The 12,186-nt window shown below is 32.4% G+C and overlaps 1 protein-coding gene across 1 annotated transcript; it reads left to right on the plus strand.

Annotated features, from left to right (window-relative positions):
- Positions 1–811: 811 nt before the first annotated feature.
- On the plus strand, positions 812–10,871 carry LOC130818936 (sodium/hydrogen exchanger 2-like). Its single transcript, XM_057685215.1, has 14 exons — positions 812–1,166; positions 2,317–2,435; positions 2,728–2,825; positions 3,660–3,719; positions 3,799–3,845; positions 3,927–4,121; positions 6,283–6,329; positions 6,490–6,556; positions 8,745–8,845; positions 9,062–9,163; positions 9,497–9,635; positions 9,715–9,777; positions 9,863–9,949; positions 10,067–10,871. The coding sequence occupies exons 1-14, from the start codon at positions 1,008–1,010 to the stop codon at positions 10,391–10,393; spliced, it is 1,611 nt and encodes a 536-aa protein (XP_057541198.1). The 5' UTR covers positions 812–1,007; the 3' UTR covers positions 10,394–10,871.
- The last annotated feature ends 1,315 nt before the right edge of the window (positions 10,872–12,186 follow it).

The following is a 12,186-nucleotide window of genomic DNA, read 5'->3' on the forward strand; positions in this document are numbered from 1 at the left end:
GTATTACTTTATGTGGTATCTTCAATTTCTTAATTCTTGTGTCGAATCCAAAGGTGACAATCATAATGAATTTAAGGGAATATAAAAATTATTTCAATGACAATAAGCGAGAAAATTAACACAAGTAAGGTATTTAAAACAAAAAGTAAAAAAAGTATAAGGTGTACTCGTAAAAGATTATCAGTTGGTGAGACAACTTTAAGAAAAATTCATATACTAATAAATTATACTAATCAATTTATTCAACCTATGTATGCAGAGCGTTTCATGGTAAGATTATCTCTTAAAAGAATATGTGAATATATATATATATATATATATATATATATATATATATATATATATATATATATATATATATATATATATATTGAAAATATAAATTAGATATGTATATGAAAATTAAAGAATAAATGTGAATTATGAAAAAAATACTCAGTCCTATTCACCTTAAGAGTCTCATTTGACTTTTTACGGATTTTAAGGAGAGTCAAAAGTGGGACGCTAAGGGTAGAAAAGAGAGTGATATTATGAGTTTTTAATGTAAGAGAGGAAAATTAGTATGAGTAATGGAGAGTATAATAAAATAGGATAAAGCTATTAAGGGCATAAAAATCAAAAACCCATACCAAAAATAGAAATGGGACAATTAAAATGACTTGACCATAAAAGAAAATGAAATACATGAGTTGAATAGGAGACAGTACTAAATAAGTTCAGGTTAATGGGACAAATAAAAAAAAAACAAAAATATCCAAATTTTATGTGACAGGGGAAGTACTACCTGGGATGTTTAGTTGTTCTCCCCACATTTTAAAAAGCAGTAATTTATTGTCTATCATTTATATTTGACTGATTAAATGACTATTGCATTTGTTTGTTTATACTAGATGTCTCTTTTTAAGAAAAGTTGTAGAATAATTACCAGTGAAGCTCAAAAACTAGAATTTGGATTGTTGTTGTAATTAGGCAGATCTTTTGAAGCAGAGGAGGAGGAAGATAGAAAGATGTTTGGTGTTCCAAATTTACTGCATGAATCAACATTTGATACAAGCACAGTAATTTCAATTACTGTGTTTGTGAGTTTACTTATTTTGTGTATTATCATTGGTCATTTGCTTGAAGAAAATCGTTGGGCAAATGAATCCATTACCTCTCTTTTATTGGTATCCTCTCTTTCTCACCATTTTAATGATTTTTTTTTGTTTTATTGTTGATACCCATTTCATGTTTTGATCTTTGTTGTTGTTATTTGAGGGTTGAACATTGGCGGGTCTTGGAGAAATTGTTTTGAGTTTAATTTTTTGGGTTTTTTGGTTGACTTGTGTTAGTATTCAAAGAAAGTTGATTCATTATATTCACTTGAAATTTTGAAGTTTTTGTTGTTTAAAAGGTTCGACTTTTGTGGGTTTATTGATTTTCTTTTGATTGCAATTTGTGGGTTGTTTTTTGATTTTGTTTAGTGCTAAACTACAGTTGTTTTATTCTCCCCTATTGGAAACTTTGAAGTTTTTTGACTGGTTTGAGCAATGATCTTAGGTGGGTTTGAGTTGGATTTTATGTGGAATTTGAATTTTTGGTTTCTCAACCCATATAGTTAGGGATTAAGGCTTTAATTGTTATTATTTTTTGTTCAATTTTCGGTTTTTTTGGTTGTTTTTGAGTAAGTGCCTCAATTTAAAAGGCTCATTGTTGTTAAATGGTTGATTTATCTACCTTGTAAAACAATGATGTGAATCAACTTTTACTTCAAATATCTGGGTTTGGGGTTTAATTGGAGTGTGTCTAGGTTCATATCTTCAAGTGTTGGTGTTTAGGGTTGCCAAGTAGTAGGTTCATCAATTGCTTTTTCATCCATGGTTTCTTGAGAACAATTGACTTGGAGCTGGGAAAGACATTCATATATGATTCTCTTTTAGATATGAGCTTCCTTGAGGCATCATAATAAGGGTGTGTTGTATAAATTTTCTATTATGATAAAATTTGCTGTTACCAACTGTTAAATATCTTATAACTAGGGTGGTAACTTCTATAAGGCCTTGGCGAGCGCTATTCATGTTAGCTTCATCATCGGTAAATGAAAAATTCATTATAAAGAGATCAAAGTGCAGAATTATGTCTTACGCTAATATAGGCCAAGTGTTTAATGTCTGTCAAAATGGACTTGGGCAATGTACAATAGACATTTCTTGAATTTATTGTTTAATGTGATGCTTATTTGTTTGGAAGTAAAATGATGTTGCTTGTTTTGGTAGTCTGATGTTTAAACTATATCGTGTATATTCCCTTATTAATCAAATATTTTGCTGGACTTAGGGTGTGGTGTCTGGAGGTGTTGTACTATTGCTACGTAAAGGCCAGAATTCACGCATACTTGAGTTTGATGAAGAGTTATTCTTCATTTACTTGCTGCCACCAATCATTTTCAATGCTGGGTATGTTTCCTTTTCTGGATTTGCTTTGATCAATGTATCATGGCTAAATATATGTGCTATTTGCTTAAGCACCTCACTTAGTTTTCTTAACGTTGTCTTTTCATCATAATGATTCATGTAATGCTTGAATTAATAGCATAATCTTGTATCAGAATCTGGCCCCAATTAAACAAAAGTTTTATGAAAACTAGCAATGTTTGTTGCATATTTTTCGATTTTGTTTTTCGAATTTTACCAGATGCATTCAGATTTTAATATCAACATCATTTCTTCCGTGAATGTGTAACTTCAGGTTTCAGGTTAAGAAAAAGCAATTTTTCAAGAACTTCGCAACCATATTGTCTTTTGGGGTGCTAGGCACATTAATATCATTCTGCCTGATCTCATTGGGTAAGACTTATGATTTCTCGGGTCATTTGGTATTTAATTTTAGCAAGTAGTTCTTTGATTGTCCTTGCGTCAATTCTTGAAAAAGTTTGGGTCAAAAAAGGAAAAAGGAGGCATGAAAGTGTTGTTTCAATGTCATCTCTTTATGGAAAAGATTTAAATCAATGTAGTGACTAGTAAGCTCCATAAATACTGGTCAAATACGTAGCTTGCCATTATATAACCAAATTGGTGTAGATTTTTGGAATCAAATGAAAATACTCTCAGGCTTCCGGATTTATGAAAGATTTTGACTAGTATTTGATCTAATATGCAAATTATGTTTTGGGGACTGCAACAAAGTTATTATGAACTTCCAATTCTTGATTTTTATCACAGGTGTTTGGAAAATGTTTGTTGGTTGTTGGTTGTTGGCTTTTTTAGTTGTTTTTTTTTGCCATCTTAAAGGGGTGGTTGTTTTTGTTGGCTTTTTTAAGCTTGCAAGATAAGCATTTCAAGAAAATGTTTGGTAAAATTAGGCAATGAATGTTGGCCTCTTATTAGAGGAAAAGTGAGCCAACAAGCCATTGTAAAAAGCTAACAAAACTAGCTTTTCATTTTTGCTTAAAATCAAGCTTTTCAGCTTGCTAAAAAGCCGAATTCAAATACTTTTTTTGGCTTTTTGACCAACCAAAAAGCCAAAAACCAACCCAAAAGCCATTGATCAAGCAACCCCATAATTTTTGTTATCAAGGACATTGGATCTTGTGTTAGTTGGAGTTTCTTTTATTTCTTATCCAAAGCATATGATTAAGAAAATTTGCATCTAAAGGATTGTTTTTCCTTTGAACTTTTCAGGTGTATTATTTTTGTTGAATAAGATTGGATTGACGCAGCTTAGTGTTAATGACTATCTGGGTAATTCTTTATGGAAGATTAAGTATCTTTTGTTCTCTTCATATACTAAATGTGGACTAATATGTTGATTCCTCTGCAGCCCTTGGTGCCATATTGTCTGCAACCGATTCTGTTTGTACCTTGCAGGTATGTTTGTCAATCAAAAAGAATATATGATGATGTTACGTAGTTATTGTCTGCTAACTATTATCTCTTGGTACTTTATAGGTCCTAAATCAGGATGAAACACCACTTCTTTATAGTGTTGTATTTGGAGAAGGAGTTGTAAATGATGCAACCTCAATTGTGCTTTTCAATGCAGTTCAATCACTTGATCTCAGCAACCTCGGTACCATGACTGCCCTTGCATTTTTGGGGACCTTCTTGTACCTCTTCATCACAAGCACACTTCTTGGTGTTATTGTAAGTTGTAATTATTGTACTTAAGAATGTAGTAATGTACCTTCAAAAGTTATCCCGTTGTTGATGTCTTGCATGACTTGGATTACTATTGTTGGGAACTGACGAAGTTTGTCAGTATTAAATCTTATCAAAGTTAAGTCATTCTGCAAAATCAATACATCCTCGATGTCAATTTATAATGTTAGTATGATATTATAGGTCCATTTTTAGTTTTTTTTTAAAAGGAGGTCTTTTTATAGTATTAATACAATTTAAAATGCTATTTTACAGTGCAAGATTTGTTTTGGTAAATTAACCAAACTTTTATTATGTATTAGAATTGTTGTAACAACTTAAACTTCGGGTTGGAAGGAGAGGGACTTAGCACTAGCACTTCTATCATTTATTCTTTTTGTTTTAGATGTAAAGTAAAGCTGCCTAGACCAAGTTGGTATAATCATGGCCATTTGTTTTTTATTTAATTTAAATATAAATTTTGATTATAAAATTCATTAAACTAGATCGGATTGGAGTCTTAGCTATGAACTACTTTGTGATCCTAACAGGATGGTTTTGATCCAGGACTGAACTGTATTACGCATTTACGCCTGGAGAGTCTTTAGCTGGTCCTTTACTGTTTTTTTTTTTTTTTGGGAGGGGTGGGGGGTATTGGAATTGAATTGTTGCCCATATCTACTTAATGAAAGCATTTTGTGCTAACCTCACCCGATAGTCTTGGATTTTGTTTGTCATTTTAAGGTTCATGGTGAATGGAGTGATGTAGGAGGCTACTTAATTTTAAATTTTGTTTATTTGTTCTTTAGACAAAGTTTCTAGTTCGTTCTACAAAATAAAATGATGTTTGTCTAGATTATCTTTTCTTATCAAGTTGTTGTATGTTGAAAATTTGACGATGTTCGACAAAGTTGAATCATAAATGGACACAATCTCTCAACCTTGATAACAAAGGACAAAAATGTCCAAATATTTCCTTTACAAATTTGTCATAGAGCTACAGGTCATCTTAGTGTCTTTCTCATCTACTGCCCTACAGCAACAACGTTTCTTTGTAGTTGCAATTGCAAATTATGATATTTGTCTACATGTTACCCCCATGTGAATGACATTAGGCTGGTCGTATAATATAGAACACTTCTAATTGAATTTCATGTTTATCCCGCTAGGGTTTGTCTTGGTGCCTATTCTATGAGGTTCTCACCTTATAAATAAAATTCATCATATTACTTTTATGACCTTTTTTTTGTCACGCTTTGATGCTCTATAGTCGGTGACCTGTTAAAGCCATTGTAATTTAGAAATTAAATCTTGTTTAGGTTTCCTTATTGAGTTTTCAAGATAACTAATTTGAGTTATACTATGCATGTTTATAAAACGATTAAGCTGGTAAAAATTAAAATCATTTAGTGATCTATGTTGCTTAGAAATCGATAGAAGTGTTGGGTATGGGTGTATAGTAATTGTTAGATACTTCAAGGCTTATAATTGCTAAAATTGAGGACTTTTGTGTGTGATTTATATGTTTCAAATATATATGTACTTATTTCAAGCTGACTTGTTTTCTTATGTTTACTTTACACGATTCTCTGCCATCTCTATGTACTACATTTTCTTTAAGAATAAGGAGTTGGGACTTGTGTGTTTGACATGGGTACATGAAACAATACACAGAGTGTTTGCATATGATAAAGCCATATACCTCAAGAAACGTTTGTTACATTTTCTTTTGTTTGGTTTGTAAAGGTTTGAATAGTTTCGCTGAGGGAAGAATTTTTTTCCTTTTTCATATAAGATATTATATTGTGGTTCATGCATAACGCTGTGATGTTCCCGTTGGAAGGAAAAGATGACACATTTTTCTCCCTATTCCTTACTTTCCTTTCCCCCTTCCTATTCCCCTCTCTGTTTTTGTCTGACCAAACAAAGAAAACTAATATTCTGCTGTGTTTTTCTCTAGAAAATGTGTCCATCCAACCAAAATAAAGCCAGGGGTTTGAACATTGATAGAGATTGCATTCTGAAACTTTTTAGTTTGTTCATCTCTACTGTCCATGTTCTTATGCTTAGCCTTTTGCAAGATGGGATGTAATGTATTTCTTTTGCTGATTGTCTAAGTCGGTATTTGATTTAGCAACTGTTTTCTAATTTGCATTCTTTAACACAGGTCGGTCTGTTGAGTGCTTTTATAATCAAGAAGCTCTATATTGGAAGGTGATGGGCTTATAATTAAAGTTTCGATTTCATGTATATATTTATTTGATATTTATTAGACTATGTGGAGTGAACTCTTGTCATTTGAACTTACAACGGTCAATCGATTAAGTCCTAAGATGAAGATATTGCTTATACCTTTTTTCTTGATCCATCGCAGACATTCTACAGATCGTGAAATTGCACTTATGATGCTTATGGCTTATTTGTCTTACATGATAGCTGAGGTACAATCTATGAACACTAGTCCTTGGTTTATATTGACACACCAGCATGTGTTTGAATGCACACATATCCCCACACACACTCACCCCTACAATCTATTTTCTGATATATGTCTATTTAGGGCAGGGGCGGATCTAGAAAAAATTTAAGTGATGTTACTAATTTAATAGAAAACATTATATTCTACATCATTCAATTAAGGCATTAATCGCTTTTGAACTGTCCCACAAATCTAGATATTAGGCGTAATTTTCATTATGAAAGTAAATTAACCATATTCTTATAATCTTACTTCTAGTTAAAATAACGATATCCTTAAATTAATTGAATTGATATCATTATTTATACTTATTCTCACTATTTTAGACTCTTTTTCACTACTTTTTAAGCGATTGTGAGTTTATTATGTTGCTTTATATTGAAAATCCATGTTTTAATTTGTGATAATAATCTAAATTATAACATAATCATATAATTTTTGGTATACTTATTTTATTTTGGCTTAGTGACTGAGATTAGTGTTTGGTTTTGAGAGTATAAATATTGATAGAATTGAATGATGGGAAAATATAAAGAGATTATGAATGTCTCAAGGCCCTATAGATTTGTCTTTAGTCTAAGAAATTAAAAATAAGAAAAATTGAAAAAAAAGAAAAGAAAAGAAAAAAAAGTAAGTAAAAGCAAGAATAGTAGAAGAAAGTAGGAAAATAGTGTAGTTGGGCGAAGATTAGGATTGCAAAATAAAGGAAAGAAAATGTGCCAACTGAGAGTCGAACCTGGACAAGTTGCATGATATTCTATAGATTTTACCATCTCAGCTCAACTTCTTACCTTTTGTAGTTGAAGTATTTTACAATTATGTGCTGTCACTTGACAGCACTGACTCCCACTGCATCCGCCTCTGATTTAGGGCTTCTTCCCCTACATTTATGAAAAGCTAAGTTTGGAAAAGTTGTATCTTTTCAAGATTCTCTGTAAACGGTAATCATAGAGCTGGTTGTGTAGAAATTTAGGTACGAGCTTGCCAATATGCCTTTTCTGCGTTGTGCCTCGACTAGGGCTTTGCACTGAGTCATGCCTAGTTAACTGCCTTTTGATTTTGCCAGAGTTCCTCCAAGGTCAAAGGTTGTTTGGAGATCGTATTGCCTTACTTTGTTTAATAGAGCAATTATAAATTAACAATATTAGATTACCACTATGCCACGAAAATGTTCGCCATCTAGGCAAGGAAAGGGGGAATTTCGATATATAACATGGTGTTTTCAATTGACCCTCGATTTTCAAACTTTATTTGCAACTTTACATAAATAAGAAGTGTACAAGGTTTACTAAGCCATTTTTCTTTATTCCATTATAATTTGAAAACCAAGAACTATAAATTTTTTGGCTCCATTGCACATATAATAGAGCAATCATACTACATTTATATTTCACATACATTTATATTTCACAATGTATAATTCCATTGCATTTGAATATGAAAGCAACTACTATTAGTGTATTATAAGAGAACAAGTGTTTTTAAGTAGTACTACAGATCTTTTGAGGGGGTCCTAAAAGCCTCTTTAATGATATGAGAAGAAACTTGTGAATCTTTTTTCTGCCTATTGCATCCCATCATCATTAAGTTTCTTAGATACACTTCGTAAAATACGGCAAAAGAACCAATACTTTACACTAAGAGCACATTGTAGTGCAAAAATGCGGTTCCCGTCGCGATTGTAGTAATGGTCACGATGATGTGGTAATAGAATGATGATTGATAAGAATGATACTTTTGTTGACTTGTCGTTCCTCCAAGTATCATCCAAATCTATGATACATCCCTTGAATCAACCTAAAACATGTTTTTTTTACCCCTTTACGACCCGGGTGACGAGTGGGTGGGTAGTATTGGTTCATTAGTTTTAAAAGCCTTTACAATCCAACCAGCGATATGATGTGGCCTTGTTTTGCACAATTTTATTTACTTTGTAGGTAAATACAAAATCATAAATCTCTCATAATTTCATTAGCAAGCTGCAAGGCACTTTTAGCAAGGGTTTGCTGTTTAGCAAAGATACTATTACAATTTTTTTTATTGAAATGTCATTAAGTTTGTAGCTTTAGTATTTATTTCTTATGTAGAACTTTATTACAATATTTTAAACCAAAATTTGCATAAATTCAAATTTCCTTTTTTCCTTGCAGATTATGAGTCTTAGCGGTATTTTGACAGTATTCTTTTGTGGAGTTGTCATGTCACATTATACATGGCATAATGTGACGGAAAGCTCAAGGATAACTGCCAAGTAAGGGATTACTAACTTTCGTTATCTACCAGTGTTAACATGGTTAACTCTTTTATTTGAAATCATCAAATAATGAAGGGCGGGAAAGGGCAAATGTGCAAAAGATAATTATCTGTTTTCATATTGTAAATATTAGGATAATCAAAGAAAAATCATATTCATTTTATAATTATGCTTATTTAAGAATTTTTCTAAATGGTTGACATATGATTGCAGGCATGCTTTTGCAACAATGTCGTTCATATCAGAAACTTTCATCTTTTTGTATGTTGGTATGGATACGCTAGACATTGACAAGTGGAAGGAGAGCAGTTCGAGGTAGGTTCATCATGAATCTTTCTCCGTTCCAAACTTCAAATAGGCTTCTGTTGCATTGCTAAAATTGTAGGGGAAACAATACTTGGTATGTTTTAAAAACCTTGCCCAAGCCGCGCCTAGGCTCGAGGTGATAAGAGGCGACCATGAAAATGCTACCACGAGTCTAGGCGTAGCGAGATACTGGATCCGAGCTAGAGGTGCGCCTTTTCTGCGACTTGTGCGCCTTTTGGATACTGATAAGAAAAATGAGATGATTTATTTAGAAAGAAAGCAAAAAAATACCATTTTTCTATGATGGCAAAAAACTAAATTTGGTGATGTTAATCAATTCAGTGCAGGAACTTACCTTGCTGTTAGTTCTTCCATGCTGGCTTTAGTTTTGATTGGACGAGCAGCTTTTGTCTTCCCCTTAGCAAATATTTTAAATTACACTCGGAAGAATAGTGAACAAAAAATTGATCTATCTAGACAGGTAAATCTCAATATTTCTGTATAAAATCTGATATTTTTTTGAAATAATTCTAGTTTTCTCTGACAAGTTGCAACTTCAGTTCATAATATGGTGGGCAGGACTTATGAGAGGTGCAGTTACTGTCGCTTTGTCCTACAACGCGGTAAATATTCGTCCTATGACCTAACAAACAAAGCTGTTATATAAATATATTGTATCGAACTCTAAAATACGCTTTTATTCTGCAGTTTTCATCAGGTTCTGGAGTGCCCGTATCAAATGAGAGAGCGCTGATGATCAGCTGTACTCTTATCGTTGTTCTGTTTAGTACCCTGGTCCGTTTTACTCATTTCATGTTCATTTTGTTTTTTTAGTCTACTTACGTTATCCACCCGAATAACCTTTTGTATCATCAAGTATTCATGCATATGATCGTTTTCCATTGGAAACAGTTGTTCGGTACTGTAACGAAGCCTTTGATCAAAGCCGTTTTGGGAGCTCCAGCACATGCATTATCAGATGCAACTGATATTCCAAGCCTTGAATATTTAGATATCCCTTTCCTCGAAAATCAAGATCAGGATCAGAACGGGGATCAAGATCCTCAACGTCGAAGAAGGGGCTTAAGCTTGCTAATGAAGTATCCTACTGGTGCCGTACACCATATTTGGCGGAAATTTGATGATAAGTTTATGAGACCTGTTTTCGGTGGAAGAGGTTTCGTGACATACGAACCAGCTTCACCAACGGGTGCTGCGGATCCAAGTCACGAACGCTAGAATTTTGATTTCAAGGTTTTTACGTCTTCTTTCTTAAAGAGTTTTTCCACGCGAAATAATGTAAAGCATTTTTTGTTTTCTTCTTTGTATATTATGATAAATTGATATTAACCTTGTTTGACAACAATGTCGATGGGAATCGGAGATTGGAAGTTTGGAACCGATGATTGGAATGGGTCCGAAAGGCCTTGCATAGTAGCACATGTAATGATGTAATTTGATAGAATATGGTGCTGACTGACTATGTCTAAGACTATTAATAGATTATGTATGGTTATGGATTTGTGTTGTAGCACTTGTATTTTGCATGAAAGCCTTACTTGGTAAGTTTTTAGGTAGGTAGTGTATGTTTTAATTGTTAGACAGAAACTCATGTCATGGGATAATCAGGAGGAGATTTGACAAGCTATATTATTTACTCCTTCCGTCCTATTGAATTTGTATCATTTTCATTTTGGTCAATCCCATTAAATTTGCATTATTTTCTATTTTGGTATGTCTTATTTAATTTGCATCATTTCTATTTTTAGATAATGACCTACTACTTTCTTTTAATCTTATTCATATATTCTTACACTGTTTAAATTTCATTCACACAATTCATTCTTTGTTTTTATTTATCATCACTTTTTAAAAATTAATTCAATTGCTCTATGATGCAAATTAAAGAGGACAAAATAGTACATTAATATGAAAATACATTATAGAAAAAGCTTTATGTAGTTTTTGGAAACAAGTATTCCATTTTAAATTTAAATTTCAAATGAAATCATAAATGAAGAATTTGAGAATGACAAGGTTTGTGTAGTTATCATTAATACTAAAAAGGAACATCCTTGGCCAACCCCTACTCAATTCCCCACGCCTTTCGACACCCTTTACCTAGCTTGACCTCCATTCCTTCCCTCGATCAGCAACTCTAGCCGCCTCACTTAACTTCCACCGGAAGATAGGGGTGGAATTGTGCTTGTGGGTGGAGTGAAGATGGGGTGAACTGGTGTTCTTTGGGTGGGGTAAGAGGGGGGAATGCGATGAATAAAAGGGTGGAGGAAAGTGTGGACACATGGGGTGAGTTGTTGATTTTTCTTATAAATTTCTTTTTTTTTTCTCAAAATTGACAAATTTAGATTACAAATTTCAATTTTTCCTAAAAAAGTATCTCATATTCTAGTTTCACAATTTGACAAGTGATAGAAATAGATAAAAAGTTGATTGAAAGTTTGATAATATTTATGAATTTTTCCTTAGTCTCTTCATAATTAATGCCTATTTAGTTTAAATATTTTACCGTTTAAAAAAAGTTCAAATATTTTAGATCTTGTGAATAGATTGATTTAACTCGGCACATTACTTGTGTGTTATGAAAGCCATTTGTCTATGATAGCTTTTACCTTGTATTGTTTTCACTCTTTCTTTGTAGAGACGTAATTCATTACTTGACACACACATTATTTCAACTCACTTTTGCTAACCCTAATCCAATTTCCTTGGTCTTTTCCTTAGCTATGTATGAACAAAGTCATCCCCAAATTTTCAATTTTTTTAACACAAACAAACAACTCTTTTAATTTGTATTGGACTCCTATTAATTATTGTTTCTTTATTACTTAAAGTTTTGACATTATAATAAAAAATTTATAACTTCTTTTAAAAAATTATTTCATCAAAAAAATCTCAACTATTAAATTATTACTTGCCAAAATAAATAATGCTAATCCCTTTAAATGGTATATCCTAATTCCTAATAGAGTAGAGTCTTGTCTCAATGACAATAAATACCATATTTCATAGGA

The sequence above is a fragment of the Amaranthus tricolor genome, chromosome 7 (assembly GCF_026212465.1).
Source record: "Amaranthus tricolor cultivar Red isolate AtriRed21 chromosome 7, ASM2621246v1, whole genome shotgun sequence".
Taxonomy (NCBI): Eukaryota; Viridiplantae; Streptophyta; class Magnoliopsida; order Caryophyllales; family Amaranthaceae; genus Amaranthus; species Amaranthus tricolor.

Bases quoted from the DNA above. Each gene is read 5' to 3' on its own strand.
- LOC130818936 (XM_057685215.1), top strand. From the start codon at position 1,008: ATGTTTGGTGTTCCAAATTTACTGCATGAATCAACATTTGATACAAGC. The intron at 9,778-9,862 runs GTAAATATTCGT...TTTATTCTGCAG, and splicing joins TCGCTTTGTCCTACAACGCG to TTTTCATCAGGTTCTGGAGT. The intron at 9,950-10,066 runs GTCCGTTTTACT...CATTGGAAACAG, and splicing joins TTGTTCTGTTTAGTACCCTG to TTGTTCGGTACTGTAACGAA.